Source organism: Embiotoca jacksoni, unplaced genomic scaffold (genome assembly GCF_022577435.1).
Source record: "Embiotoca jacksoni isolate LCO1_2020_lvr unplaced genomic scaffold, fEmbJac1.0.p SCAF_20, whole genome shotgun sequence".
Taxonomy (NCBI): Eukaryota; Metazoa; Chordata; class Actinopteri; family Embiotocidae; genus Embiotoca; species Embiotoca jacksoni.
The window spans coordinates 2,645,337-2,661,623 of record NW_027185341.1 but is presented as its reverse complement, the minus strand read 5'-3'; the positions used below and the strand labels follow the sequence as shown (position 1 = coordinate 2,661,623).

The 16,287-nt window shown below is 42.4% G+C and overlaps 1 protein-coding gene across 1 annotated transcript in view; it reads left to right on the top strand.

The window, feature by feature from the left end:
• Positions 1-16,036, top strand: part of LOC138201961 (protocadherin-15-like) — a 169,400-nt gene extending 153,364 nt beyond the window's left edge. The window contains exons 36-40 of the mRNA XM_069155579.1: positions 3,001-3,022; positions 3,650-3,688; positions 3,846-3,919; positions 9,881-10,010; positions 14,579-16,036. Of these exons, the coding sequence (XP_069011680.1) occupies positions 3,001-3,022; positions 3,650-3,688; positions 3,846-3,919; positions 9,881-10,010; positions 14,579-15,349 (1,036 nt within the window). The 3' untranslated portion in view covers positions 15,350-16,036. The remainder of the gene's footprint in view (positions 1-3,000; positions 3,023-3,649; positions 3,689-3,845; positions 3,920-9,880; positions 10,011-14,578) is intronic.
• The last annotated feature ends 251 nt before the right edge of the window (positions 16,037-16,287 follow it).

Genomic DNA, 16,287 nt, shown 5'->3' with positions numbered 1-16,287 from the left:
AAGAAATCTGAATCTGTATAATGCCAAATTAAGTTCATTTTATGTTGTAATAAATGTATGCTGAATAAATATAATGTAAAGAGGACAATTGTTTGCCTAAGACAAATTATGTCAGAGCCCATAACTCTCACCACATTTACAAAACAAAGGAGCCCCTTTGTACTCTCTCTTCCTGCTGGTTCATCTTCCTTCAGAGGGGTTTATTCTGGAAATGTGAAGAGACCTGGTTATTTTTTCGGTTATTTTCTACATTACATGCAGCCACAATGAGAGAAGAGACGGTACAAAACAAAGAGAGAAAGAAAGGGATGCGGCGACACAGAGGAGGCTGAAATAGACAGTGAGGCTGAAACAAGTTGGAGGAGAAGTAAAAGGAAGTAACAAATGAGTGGAGGCGTGATGGTGTAAAAGAATGAGGGGAGAAATAGAGAGGAGAAGAAGAAATTGGTATTGGGTGTCATAGTCTGTTCTTTAAGAGCTAATAATATTTCTCCCCTCCTGTTTCTGATACCCACTACGAGACAAGGTGGAGAGGACACAAAGAGTGAGAGTCAGTCATGTCAGATGTGGATGTGTTTGTGTGTGTGACAGAAATCAGATTGCTGTCTGTGTGTTTTTGTCTCGAGAGGACCTAATAATGTGTCTGTCAGAGCAACAAGGGCACAAAGATAGACTTATCTTCGCACACTGACACACTCACAAACACACAGACTATACTACACTACACACAGTGCTGGGCACATACTGTTAGCAGAGTACACACACACACACACACACACACACACACATACACACCCCCACCCACCATGACTGTGAATAGGGTCATTTCATTCGAACCTGTAGATCACCCAGAAACCATTCTTTTCATCGATATATTCACCATTAATCCTTCCATTCATTCCCTCCTCCGAACCTCTGTTCATCTCCTCAGATGTCCATCAGGTCTAATTCACCCAGCCAGCCTTCTGCGCCTTTAGCTAACCAATAATCTCGTCTTTTTGAAAGCACACACATTCTTTCAAAGCTGTATTTTGCCAATGAATGGTTTTTGTGTTGGTGTGTGCGTGTGCTTAAGTAGGTTTAAAAGGCACAATTGTATTCCTGTGTGTGCTTGCGTTCAAATAATCGAGGAGAATCTGACGTGTCCTCTAAAAGTCTGCGTTTGTTGTTCTGTGATTCGTCTTCATTTTGTCAGCTAATGACCTTGGTTTCACACCACAGTGCATTCTGTGGCTACATAGTTAAGACACATGGACAGAGGTTATTGTCCCTTTTTCTTTGTTTTTTCTTTCTTTGTATTTTTTCCCTTTGACTTTTTTCTCATCTCTCTAATTCCCAGTAAAATTCTCCCCTCTTTTTTTTTTTTTTTTTTTTTTATGTTTCTGAGTCTTAATCGGTCGCTCTCTCTCCCAGATGTTTTTTATCACTTTATCTTACTATCTTTGTTGAGAGTTTGTTTTCTCACAACACTAATTATTAATTTCACAGTATTGTAAACAATATGGCGCTGTTGTTCACACTGCCATCAATTTGACTGCTGGGTAAATCCAATCATGTATATTTGGTGAAATCCATTGTATGTTTGGTGACATTGCAATTATTTAATATTTTAAAAAAGTTTTTTAAGCATGCCATTGTGAGCATGGATCCAAGAGAGAAAAACAAATTAGCTTTATTTGCTGAGAGTTACATGAAAATATTAATACCTCCAGTTAGAGCCAGCTGGTCACCAGCTTAGCTTAGCACAAAATGTGGCGGCACAGGTAAACAGTCAGCCTGTGGTAGCAGGCTGCTTCCAGTTGTCTGACTACCTCACAACGATGAAATAAAGCAAATAACATGTTCATTTGTGAGCTTTAAAACTGCTGTTAGCTCTATTTTAATCTTTGGACTGAACCCATACTGTATATAAGAGTGGACGTAGCTTCCAGGTCTGACAAGTCAGGCAAATGTGGAAGTGCCCGAAAGCGCAGTACCACCGAGGGCCGCTAGGGGTTGGTTCCAAAAAGGCTTTATGTCCATATACTCCCATTAAATGAATACAGTATATTCATCGCATTTTCACTCTACCATTTTATTTCAGAATAATAATTACATTTTCTTGCACGGCTTCAAAATCAGAACACTTTGAAGACTTTATGTGCACAGCAAAATGTCTCCATAGACATATAGTAACCTGTTTCAGTGAAGGTCAACTATTTTTCCAGTTTCCCCGAGCTTAATTTCGTTTAAGACGTCTGCCTACACAAGAAAGACAGCACAACACATTCAGCATTCAGCAACATCTGAGAAGTAAATATATGTTGAGCAGCTCTCAACTACTCACCACATGGGTCCCTTTTCTTTTGTAAAGTGCCATTAAATCTGAACTTACACTGGGTTTTATCTGGTATTGACCAGCACAGTACCGCAGTATTTCCTGATCTTGATAATAAATGCTCACGAGTCTAACATCCCACCTACCAAATTAGACACAAACTCCACTGTTTGTTAATTGTTTTTAAATATTGTAGTGGCTTGACATACACCATTAACCGTTTCCTGAACAACAGAATGAGCTTATTTGGGCTGTAAATGAGATGTAAATATTACAAATTAGCTATAATCAGAATATTCATCCAAACAAAACAACACATTAAATAGTAAATGACACAATGGCATGCTGTTATTTCTCAGTTTCTTTGTATTGTGTTTTGTAATTTGGTCTCTGACTCTCTTTTATACAGTAGTCTTTCGCTTTACATTTCCTTGAAATTACATACAATCTCATACATACAGTCATAGACATCTCATCTTAATTCCACCTTGTAAACTGTGTTAATGTGAAATGTTTTCTGCGAACCATTTCCATTTAGGTTTTGATTCAAACATGTATTTTTCTCTGCAGTAAGAAACATGCATGGCAACGTGTTGCACCTATAAAGCATCTTAATAGTTTTATCAACAGGTTTTCTTTGTAATATGAAATACTCTTACTGGTTTTCTCCTTTGATCTTCTAGGCGTGGATTTGGGCAACATGAGGTATGTGTCTTTCTCTGTGTGCCTGTTACAGTTTCATGTACATTATTTTTTTTTATTTTCCTGTTACGTATTGTTGTGTGGTTCGATGTTGTCTACTCTTCTTTCTGTTCTTTTCTGTTAGATGCAATTTAAAATCAAGTGGCATTTGCTATGAGTTTCAAAGTGATAGGTATTTTGGGGTGGGGAGGGGGAATACCTGCCCAACAAATTGATTGACAACATCAATTTCAAACATATACACATATTCCACTCTGTGCATTTCAGATACATTGAATGTGGAACATCAGATATCGATTTTGTTCCCAAAATAGATGTCTATGAAGATTCTCAGTCGTCCAGGACTTACTCTATGCAAGTGTATCCGAAGGCAACTGGATTTCAAATCACACAAAAGGCTTCTTCAGTTCTAACTGCCTGGCTTAAAGCCTGGGACTCCCCACAATTCAGAACTGCAGAAGCTTTTCAGATGAGAGGTGAAATGTCTTTACGAAACTCAAACAAGTCCAGTTGCCGTTGGATAACACTTTTAATATTTCAGAATAAATGTACTTTATACCTTTCTAGGGTAGAGCTCTGAACATCTTCCATTTCTCTTTTTATTCAACCACTTTTCTTTCCCTCTGGCAGACACAACAACTTCTTCGACCTTCTCTGCTCAGGCCAGAGGTACTCTGTCTCTCTTTTTTCTGAACACTTCTTTACTGCTCATGTGTGTTTTTCTGCTGGAGTGTGGGTTTGTGGAAGAACAGCTGAAGTCAATGTGATCAGGGAGTGTATGTTTATTTGCTCTATAGCTGCTAATAATGGTCTGTCAATCTAACAGGAGTTATCAATGGAATCGGGCATCGATCCTGGCCAGGATTACTACACTCAAGATTATTACAACTATGACCATGGGTTAGTACAATTCTGCACATCCTACATATGTCTTTGGTACATACAAGGTGTATTTGCTAATTTGTGTTTTATGTTTGGATGGTTTATCTGCTATTTCAGTCGTATCAGGCTTTTCAAGCTTTTGACTTTCTCTAAACTGATGTTAATATAAAATGAATCTGAAAAAAAAAAACACATTTACGGTTTCGCAGATAGTAAAAGCAAATCCACTCAGGAGCTTTTCTAGATTTTTTTTCTTATATCACATGATACTCTCCAGGGGTTGGAGTTGCCAAGTCGTCATGAAAATGTAGATTTTCTAATTTCTTTTTTCTCTCTGAGCACCTCAAGGACTTCTGAGCTACACCCTTGAGCCAAAACATTATGACCACGGACAGATGAACCGAATAATGTTGATTTTCTCGTAACAGGGTTGCGTGCCATTGTCTGGGATATATTTGAAAATAGTGAACCATCGGTTCTTGTTGTAAATGTGTTGATGTAGGAGAAATGGGCAGGTGTAAAGCCCTGATCAACTTTGACAAGGGCAAGGCTTGTGGGTTGCTTGAACTCAACAGAGGTTATCCTGTTTGGTGGACTGCGGCTTGAGTTGCTGAAACTTTTAGCGATGGTTAACAAAGGGATGTGCATTATACCGTGCTGCGTACAGTTTTGGGCTGCATAGTTCCAGACCGGTCAGAGTCTCCATGCTAATCCCTTTTCATCATAAATAGCATCTTTGATTGGAATGTAGGTGTTGGAACTGCACCTTTGAGAAATGGAAGAAGGTCGTCTGGTTTGACATCACATGAATGACTGACCTTATATTTTGTTTCCCTGGAGAAGAGGCACCATCAAGAGGAGGTCAGAGAAGGGAGTGTAATGCTCAGGACAATGTTTTGCTGGGAATCCCTTTGTCCCAGCATTCGTTGGACATCAATTTTCTTTGGGCCACCTACCGAAACATTGTTGCAGACCAGGTACACCCTCAGCAGGGTAATGAGTCCTGCTGCACTGTTTGTATTTGGTGAAACATGACAAAGAGATCATGGTGTTTCCAAATCTGTGGGATGTACTGGAACAATAAGTCTGATTCACAGTTGCTCCATCTCACAGCTTACAGGATTTAGAGGTGTTTGTTGTCACATACAAAGGTGGATCAAAAAATTTCAAGACTGTTCCTGCTGTGCATGAATGGAGCACAGCACATAGATGCACAGGAAACAGTGGGGAAGCTACGCGCATTTGCAATATCAGCATGGAGTTGGGCAGACGGCAAACATCAAATGTTGTTCCAAACTCTGGAAATCGGCAACAGGGACCCTTTAAATCAGGGGTGTCAAACTCATTTTAGTTAAGGGGCCACATACTGCCCACTTTGATCTCAAGTGGGCCAGACCAGTAAAATCATAACATAATAACGCATACATAACGACAATATTTCTCTATGTTTAAATCATTGGTGAAGGTTTTTGGATGATAAACCCTATTTTAAGGTCTTTCTACAATAAACTAGAAACATAAAGAGCAAAAACTCAGACATCAGCCCACTGTTTATCTGCCTGGGCTCTCCTCTGCCAGCGCTGCTGCCTGTGGCAACGGGCGCTGCTGCCTCCGGAGCAGACGTCGCATTTACGCTGTTTTTGAAGCAACTACTGGATCGATTAAAAAAACAAAACAAAAAAAACAAAAAAAAGTTCGTACTCATAAACCTCCATATTCTCATAGAAATGCAATTTATGTCTTTCTGTAATTTTCACACTTAGCAAAGTCATCCGGCGGGCCGAGCTGGACCCCCTGGCGGGCCGGATCCAGCCCGCGCGCCGTATGTTTGACACCCCTGCTTTAAATGCTTCACAAAATCTACAGCAATGAAGCCATGAGCTGGGTGAGTTGTTTTAAGTGGCAAATGCATATCAAGAGAGGCAGAACATCACTGTCCAAGGTCTGAGGAGGTGAGTTTTCTCTGATGGTCATGGGGTTGCGCACTGTGAATTCATCCAATAGTGTCAGACTGTCGACACAGAGTTCAACTGTGATGTTTTGAAGGGAAAACATTTGGTCTGAACAACCTGAACTCCAACATGACAACGTGCCTACTCACTGCGTATTTTGAAATGTGCAGGTTTCTCACTGCAGCTCATTGGATTGGACTCTCTACAACTTCTGTCTGTTCGCCAAAACATTTGACACCCAATATAATATGTGCTCTCCGCTGAGGTTTCCGGTCCACGGTGAAATGTCGAATGTGCATGTACCAGTGGTAAAAAAAAAAAAAAAAAAAAAAAAAAAAGCATATAACTGGTGCTGATGCTAAATAAGAAACGTAACTTAGAATAAAAAGGTTATAGCTTCCCACTGCTCGTGCTGCGTTCATCTGCAACAGGAGCAGTCTCTGAAATTTTTGATTGCCCCCTCGTAACAAATAGTAATGGAACATGCTCCATTGCCCTGAACATTTGTTTATTACACAGATGAAATTACACTTATAAGTAACTAACATACTAGCATATGTCATCCTCTCTAAAATCACAACACCCTTTTTTAAATTTTTTTTATCCATATGGCCACATTTGCTGATGAGATTCCCAAAACATTTGTCACATTTTGTAAACAAAAGAAAAACTCAGTAAGTCGTATCAATCACAGTCACAGCTGCAGAAACAGAGCTGCAGCGTTTCGTAGTTTTCCCCAGCAGTGGTGATCGTCTTGTAGAAAACGTACAGACCAATAACGATACGCAGTGGAAGAGATACGCAGACCGTGAATACAGGCCAACTCCACCGTGTTCCATCTCTTACCTTTGACCAGCAGCAGTGACGGACAGGTTTGCTACAATACTGGAGGAACATATTTCCTCGAACATGAGTGAGGACCACAGGGTGTGCACTTTATCCAACTGAGCCTCGCGACAGCCACATGGCAGCTGCTTCGACATCAATGATTGCATCAGTCACGCAGTGTGTTGGCTCCAGTGAAATGTTGACACCGGCGACCTACTGTTGGTCCGTATATTTTTGAACTACATGAAGTCAAAAGAGTAAGGGAGGAGGGATTTTGTTCAAAAAATGTGTATGTGTGTGGGTGTGTGTGTTGTACTGCACATGTGTGCTCTTTGGGTTTCCTTGATGTTAAAAGAACCAAAAAACATACTATAGAGGACATGTAACGTATAAAATCCCCACTGTGGATCAAAGAGATTCTGAACAAGCCTGAAAAAGACTCTTTGCATCCCTTTCAAGTGTTATTCTCGATGCAGCCTGACATCTGTGATGCATTGTGTAATTTTTTGTTATAATTTTAGCTACAGACTCCTGGGAACTTGATTTTATACACCCACCTACACTCACACATATATGCACAGTAGAAGACACACACACACACACACACACACACACACACACACACACACACACACACATACAAATTCTCTCATGGCAAACACGTTCATTCACTCACTCGTACAATAACTCAGAAACACACACACACACACACACACACACACACACACACACACACACACACACACACACACACACAGCTAATTCTCTCTGCCTAGCTTTGCAATACTGTTGCTGCTAATCAGGCAGCCAGCCGTGGAACAGACAATGGGCCAGATGCTGGTGGCTTAGAGCAACATCCACAAACTCATGTCTGACTCTACGCAAAGAGGCTCAGGAAATCAGACTCTGTGACCCCGTAGGACTGAGATCTAATCACTTTTGTTTTATTTGTAAATACAAGTCTGTGCCAACAAATACGAAACTACTTCTCAGGGTACAAACAACTTTTCTTATCCCCGAGTTTTGTATCTGAGAAACAGACAACAGGTGTTACAGCATTTATTTCCGTACAGTAATCCGTTTTGGATTTATGGTTCACGACCTTTTGACCTTTGCTTTCATCTTGTCTTCAAAAGATGAAACCAAAATGGGATTTTCTCTGCATGTGGGACTGTAGCCATCCGCCATTGGCATGATCCTGATCGCATTTATACAGATGCAGAAAATAACTTCAACCCATTTGTTGCACAGGTTTGATGTTTGGATGCCTGTGTCAAAACAAACAAACAAACAAAAACAACAAAACAAGCCAAATTCATGTTGCCCTCCAGTCAAGAGGAAAATACTCAACCAGTAGATGCCGTGGAGCAATAAGGGATTAAATCTTGCCTTTCCAAAATTGCTACTGGCGTGGGTGATGTGCAGTGTGACTGCTCTGTGTGCTGAGTTAGGGCGCCCGCATGGAAAATATTAAATGAGGAAATTAGCAATATGGCATGATCCTGTCAATAAAGATACCGTTTTTTATTTCTTTTAAATGGGCAGAACAGTGCAAGATGTATTAAGACCGTAATTACTAAAGGGAAAATATGTTAAAGACATGGGTCAAACTTTTGGGGGAAATAGTTTGTTTTGCTCAGTCAGACAAGATGGGCATCAATCTTGAGTCTGTATGTATGAAGTATGAAGAAATGCGTAGCTGTTTATTGTTTAAACAAAAATTTAACTTGCTAAAAGAGTAATTTTTCTGACATTTAAAGGGTCACTTTAAAGACAGACATGATTGTTAACAAACTGAAAAGTTCAAAATGTTTTTCAAATGACATTTGATGAAGCTGATTGTGTTTCTCACCCAGTAATCTGTTACAGCACACAGGACCAACTCTCCGTATCATGTCCCCCCCCCTACAATATAAATATCACATCATAGCAGGGATCATTTAGCATTTGGAGAGCCACCAGAAACACAGCCAGTGATCCAGATTGATCCTTTTTGATGTACACACACACACACACACACACACACACACACACACACACACACACACACACACACACACACACACACACACACACACACAGGTCCAGAAAACACTAGGATGTGCTGGCTGTGTATGCCAGATATCCTTGCAACTTGGAACTGCACAAACAGATTCTGTGACTCAGTTTATTACTGCTCCCTAGTGGTGACATGCAGAGGTGGGGGGGAGGGATATAAGGAAAGGGAGTCAAGAGCAAAGGGAAGCGAAGAGCTGGGGAGGGGAGGTTACTGAAGCCTTCAGGTAGTTTGATTGTGTACACTTTAGTTTGAATCTGCAGGTTAACAGTTGAAATCCCGTGATCGGGTTTAATTTGAAGGTGCATTTGCTTGCAGAGGTCCTACATTAGAGTTTATAAATGTGACAATTATGTATTACCTGTTTTTTTTCTCCATTCTTTTTACCTACTCCTACCACCCTCTTCTCTCATTTACACCTATGTGTCATCCATGTGTGGTTATGACTTGGCTACAGTTAATATGATGGGAGGGCAACTCCCCCCCCCCCCCCCCCCCCCCCCCAGTTGACCGGAAGCCGAGTGATTGGACGAGGCGATGTGTCTTTACAACTCTGTTAGCAAAGCCAAAGGACATATTTGTTATTTTAATCACAGTGGGACATATTGCTTTCACAATCGCATTTGAAAAGATGTGTTTTCTGACCCACTGGCTCCCTGAGTTGCTTGCTGCAAGGCTCGGAGCTCAAGTGGTGATACGCAGAACATTTCTTGGCCGGTGTAGTCAGGCAGCGCTCCCGGCAACAGACAACAAAGAGAGACGAAAGGGAGGAAAATCGATTCCAGTGTTTTCTGCTAACAAAATGTCTCCTGGCAACAAAATGCTCCTTTTGTGATTAAGGCAGCTTTGCTTAGGCAAGTCATTAGACACTGCTTATCATTGGAGTGAACCAGTGTGTTGCACTATGTGTTATTGCTTTAAGTGGCTGCAGATAAGAATTGGCCAAGTGCACCAGTTTGGTTTGTAAACAGCTTTCTCTTCTGTTTTTACTTCTGATTGGCTGAAGCCGCACAATAATTTAAAGATAAATAATAACTCTTAAATATCGACAACAGTGAAGTTGTGCTGTGCACCGGCTCGTACTATTTATGACTTACCTGAAATATTCTCTTTTACTCTCTCGCTAACTCTCTGTCTCTCCAGGTATGACCTTCCTCAGTACGGCAGTCGCAGGAAGCTGATCTCACCCTCCGGCCTCTACGATGAATACGGAGAAGTTGTTGTTGACGACGACGGCAGCTACTATTACAGCCCACAAGAGTCTGACGGAGAGGTAAACACAGAGAAATAAAGTAGAAGGCAGGAGAAAAGTGTTAGACAGCCAATAAAACACCCTGGTAACACTCCATGAGATGAAAATAAATTGTTGACAACATTTTCACAGTTTTCTGGCAAAACTAAAATTTTCAATTTTAGGTCCACTTGCTGGATTTTGTTTTCTGGAGTTAGCTGCATTTTATTAATTTACTATCATTTACAACATCAGGAATGGACCTATATGGTTCTAGAAATGGTAATACCATTGTCAAGAATGCTTTGAAGGTACGGAAACAACATAGTTTTAAAAGAATAGTTCAACATTTTCGACATACAATTTTTGTACTTTCTTGCACAGAGTTAGATGAGAGTGATGTAAATTTTATGTCTGTCCATTGACGCTGTGACTGGAGATTGGGGAAACATCTAGCCTAGCTCTTCCCAGGAAACAATACTCCCTGTTTAATACTTTATGCCATCTTAATATCTACCTGTCTGTCTGTAATCCATGAAAGTTCAACTAAAGGTTTAAGACTTTAGTATACGACAGGCTTACTCTGTCATGCACTGAAACCAAATTTTTCAACCTGGTCTTCCACCAAAGTGTGTAACACTATGAATATGGTGTCAGTGTCATGATTTGCCTCGCCTACACGAAAAGTAAGGTGCCTTCGGTTTAGCTTCCAAAACCATGTGGTTAGGGTCAAAAAGAGATCCTCATTTTGGTTTAAATGTGACGCAGTTGCAATTTGGTTCAGTTTAGGGACCGAAACTACTTGGTTAGGGCAAATAAAAGGTCATCGTTTGGATTAAAATAACTAATTTTACATACATTTTGTAATGTACATCCCGTAAATTATTTAACGTACATAACATCAGTTAATCATATTAGGTTACTTTCATTACGTAACTTACTCAGATGACTGAAACGAAATCCACGGTTGACCAAAGCACTGGCTGTCTAGGAGAAAGCCCTGTGTTCTTATCTGTCCATGCACCCGCAACCTGCGAACTTTATTACTCTTTGTTCTTTGTCACATGACGTCCTTCTTCAAACCTGGTCACACACGAGTGTACTTTTCACACCTTGGGGAGGCAAAACATGACACTGACACGGTATCCTCTAGCGGACTGGCGGGTGTTTTACAGGCGGTTGTATTTTTTACGATAGTGTACTTTTTTTGAAAGTGAACACAATTAAATATTTTCATATTATGTAATCTTCCTTTGTACAAGCAGCCTGTGAAAGCTCTACATAGTGCTAGAAACCCTGCTGCAGAAAAATTGGCGGTAAAATGTTAAGGCCTGGTCCTAACAATTCTCCTGACATTGATTGTGAAGCTTTTGGCAATTTGTATATCTTATTTGTTCCTTTCATAATTTATCTGACTTGTTTTTGGACTAATATCATCGTGACAACAGGTGAGGAGACAGTTTCAAGGAGACAGATTAGCCCCACACCCCACAAACCTCCAGCCCCGACCTCCACCTATTCCAAAAAAGACCCCAGGACCCACAAGAACTGAGGGTGACAAAAAACAACAGGGCGGTACGACCGCGAACACCAAACCTAAGAACTTGAGTGCAGCTGCCAGGTTGAAGGCTGTAATGAGAGTGAGTACACTGCTGTCCTCTGGGGGACAGCCTCCTGCCCTCCACCCACCGTGGAAAAAAGCCAGGATTGGACCGCTAGAAGAGGGAGGCAGAGGGAGGGAAAGACTGGGAGGAGTGGAGTTGGAGAAAGGAGAGGCATGGAAAAGAGAAAACAAAAGGGGAGGCAGAGATGAAGCAGCAGAAAGAGGGAGGGAAAGGGGAGGAAGAGGAGAAATGGAAACATGGGGGAGTAGCAACAGAGGTGACATGACAAACAATGGGATGAGAAATGCAGTCGGAGAAGGAGAAGGCATCAGGCCAGAGCACAGGGGACATCTCCCAGGCTTGTTGTCCTCTGGCCAGTCTTTCAGCCTGGATGGCGGCATGGTCATCGATGGGAGTTACTTCCAGACGTCCATTGAAGCAAACAAACCCCCACCAGTGAAACAAAAGATGAGCGGGGCCCTCAGGCTTATCTCCCTAGCCAGAAGGCTCCAGGGACCTGCCAGGGTGGGAGATGAACAGTGGAGCGATGGCAAAAGCTGGGACAGAGGAGAGGAAAACAGTCGGAAGATGTATGGCTCCATAGGAGATATGAGTGTTTCTGCATCGGTATCTTCGAGAGCCACAGAGGAGGAGAGAAGGACGCGGTGGGAGTCAGGAGACGAGAACAGTTCCTGTGACGGGTGGCGGAAAAAAGGAAGAGGAGTTCACGACAGAGATGAACAAAGCGATTCGGAAACGGGAAGTGGCAACAAAGAGTCTCAATCAGAGTTGAGCCTCTCTGACACAAGCAGCCCCACCTCATCTGTTGCAACAGAGCAAGACAAGACCGAGTCCGATACGGAGACGGGAAAAAATGAGTCAGAATCTGAAACGGAGAAGGAGGAGAGAGATGGGTCGGAGTCTGAGGAGGAATCGGGGTTAGCGAGTGAAGAAGAGAGGGAAGAATCAAGCAGAAAACGTTCCAAAGTTAGTAACAGTTCTGGGAGTAGCAACAAAATAAGTAGTGAAAGCAAGAAAGAGAAAACCAGCAGACGACGAGAAAGGACCAGCAAAGAGCCAGATCGAAGCAGCAGCAGCAGCAGCCACTCTAAAAGTTCTAGATATTCAGGTTCTACAGTTTCTAGTTCTCGGCCCAAAACTTCTCGACACTCACGTTCTTCACATGAAACGACAGAGCAAGAGGAAAGTGAGGAAGATGAGGAGTCAGGAGAGGAAGGAATGAAAAGTGTTAGGTCGGGAACATCCTCGTCGAGCAGGCGATCCTCCAGCCGCGTCCAAACAGACATTGGCTCTAGTGTGATCAGCACCTCGGATGACTTGTCGCCCATCATCGAGGATACTGAGGAGGAGGAGGAGGATGAAGAAGACGAAGAAGAGGGGGATGTGGGAAATGAGTCGGCTGATTGAAATGCAGATGAGGCCTTAGCCCCCCCCCCCCCTCCCCCCTCCCTCCTCCAAGATTAAATTCAGAGCCACTAAGTACGGTATGGGTGAGAATGCCTGGATTGGGTGTGCGGTCTTTACCTGAGTGCAATTTATTACTGTAATCTCTCACTTTTTCCTTGTTTGGTGTGACTTATATTCACAAGAGTTTAAACTGCCGGCATGTCCTCTACTGCCCTCTCAGAGTACCTCTGTTCTGTGGTTCTTTGCGTCTTTCTTTTGCTGGTATCTTTAATCCCATTTTTTTTTTTCCAAATCAGCCCATCTCTTCACCTGCCTCTTCTTCCTCTGCGTCTCGAAGTCGTCGTGCAGTTTACACCCCGAGTTGATGCGTCTCCCGTTTCCTTTTCCGAAAGCTCCACTACCAGCTGATTATTTCTCTGCTGCCGTTGCTGCTGCAGCTCAAAGATTGCTGTTCGCCGACTTCTCTTCGTTGCATTTACAGATTGCTCAGGCCTTTTTCATTAGTCATTTCTCTTTTCGTGTCGATCCTTCCTCCCGTATCAGTCGTTTCCCCCACTGCCCGTTATGTGCGGGGGGGGGGGGTTTGATGTTTTCTTTGAACGTATTCTTTCTTCCATACTACGAAGGTTAAATGGAAAAACCGTGAGGGTTACATGGTGTAAAAGCAGAATCAGAGTTATTCTCACAGCAGCCTTTTTCTTCTGTGTGAAGTGTGTGTTTGTGCGTGTGCGTGCGCAGCAGTGTTGGCTCTGACCCACCGAAGAGGATGTTACAGCGTTACAATGTATGTTACGAAAGGTCGCATCCAATGTGGAGATCGATCTACAGTATATTTCAAAAGCGCCTCCTCGATACTTTCTTTTGTTAACATTTCAAGCAGCAAAAGCTGCTTTGATTTGCTGGTGGGGAATCTGGAGTCAACACCGCTGCCCTGACCCCTCTCTGTTTGCAGTGAGTGAAAGGGCTACTTTCACGTTGCATGTTCTCTGACGTTTACAGGACCAGAATTCAATTAGGTAGAAGTTAAATTAAAATTGGTCAGAAATTACATTTGAGCCTATCAAACCTTAATGTGAGTGTAAAATGTTGAGTCTCCTGACCTCTAGTGGTTAAAGTTATCACCATGCTGCAATCAGAAATCTGTGAGACTGTGTTTTCAACCTGGTGTTTAAAGGATAGGTTCACTTTTTACATGTGTACATAAAAATAGTTTGTCGGTCTTTCCTTCGGCTGGTTCTGGCTGCGGAGAGATCTCGTGTTAATGCCACGTCAGACATGGGAGGACAAACTCCAAGTTTAACCGGAACACAAATGCTACCTCAGCAGTCATGGTTTGTCCAATCAAATAGAAATCTTTGAAGGGTTTTAGTATTACTCTATTCGCCTCTTTTTGGTCACATGGCTCTGGGAACGGCTTCTTAACACCATAATCAAGTCATAATTTCAGATTTGTCCCACACTCATCAGCCTCAGCTAAAACATGTTTTTATTTCATTTAAGATCATAGTAAAAAAAAAACTTTTAAGGTTAGTAGTTTGATGCCATATTATTTATGTGATTTTTTTTTTTTTCCAACAGGGCAGTAGAAAACCTCGGATCAAGTTGGTGTTGGACCGAGAGTACGAGACCAGCTCCACCGGTGAGGACAGCATGCCAGAAACCCAGCGCAGCCGCTTATCCGCCACTCACAACAGCCACGTTAACGTGAACGGAAGCATCTACGTGGCCCAGAATGGCTCCATCATCCGCACCCGACGTTCAGTCAATGCTACAGGTCCCGCACACACCACCACCACCACCTCGAACAACAACCTCAAACTCACCTCCCCCGTCTTCAGCTCGCGGCTCGCTAAGCACTTTAAAAAACTAGACAAAATGGCTGCCACGCTGGAGGAAAGAGTTCCCCTGAACACGACCAGAACGACAGCAGATGGCGGCTGCAACACGCTGCGCACCTTTCGAAGCTCGGGAACGGCCGCCTCCGCGGCGGCCCCTTCCTCTCTCTCAAATACTGATAACGCTAAGACGCCGAATGTGTTTCACACTCGACCGTCCAGCGTCTCTTTAGGGTCAACCAGCACCGGCAACACGGGCCCCGAAAGTGCGGCGTCTAAATCAAACCCGCTCGAAGCATCGCCAGGCGGCGCCGAGCGGCCTCGGAGCGCAGCGGATAGAGACGGAGCGGCGGAAGGTGAGAGAGAGTCGAAAGTAGACGGCAGCAACGACGACAACGATGGACTCGTCGCAACAGAGCCGCTGGAGTGCCCGAGTGACAGAACGCAGTCGGACGAGGAGGAGTTATGGATGGGCCCGTGGAACAGCCTTCACATACCCATGACCAAACTCTGACTGATCCCGACGCCGCCGTGCTCGTTCTCATTGCCGAGATCGTTCAAAAATGTTCAGACATCATTTCTGTTCATTAGTTGTGGAACTAATTGGGAGCCTCCAATCCAATTAAAAGAAATCTAATTAACAGACTGGTACGCAACGTGTTCTGTTATCACAACTTAATTTCATTATGATGGAAGATGCTTCATATAACAAATAAAATAATTTCATTTATTTTTTAAAATAAGAGACAGATCATATATAAAAAAATTAAAAAAAAAAAAACAGTATCTTGGCACTTAATTGGTTATTTACTCATTAAAATGTCTGTTTTGTAACTTGTCAATATTCCAATCTGTGCATTCCTTAAATGATCTCAGAGCTTCAAGAGAACTGGACCTAGAATGAGAGGACTTGTTATATTTCTACTTTGATACAAGATAATGATGGAAAAAGCTTGAGGATAAAGTCTTAAGAACTCTTTTTTTCATGGCCCTTTAAGCGACTGGCGTCTGTACGGAACTGAGCTCGTTTCATTCAGTATTACTGCTACCGGTGCGTATCATCTTGAATTTGCCTGACACGTTTCATTGACACATGACGTCTTGTATTGTTCACACTTGCCTTTTTATCCTTGTCAAGTTGCTTGGCAGACTTTATCCAAATAAAAATTTCATCCAGTGAAATGTGGAGTTTGGCTAACTGGATGATGATGATGATGATGATGATACTTTGTCCTTTAAAAAATGTCCTCTATTCTATAACAGCCTTTAATGGTTATTTTCAAGGGAGAATATACTTATCTCCTCTGTTGCCTAATAGCCTGATCAAATGATCTCTACCACTCTATCTGTCCATTGAGGGTTTTGCATGCTCATTTCCTGGCTGGTAGCACAAAAGAAAAAATAGTCTGGGGCACAAGTTCAACTGAAACCCATGCATGTCAATTTTAGACC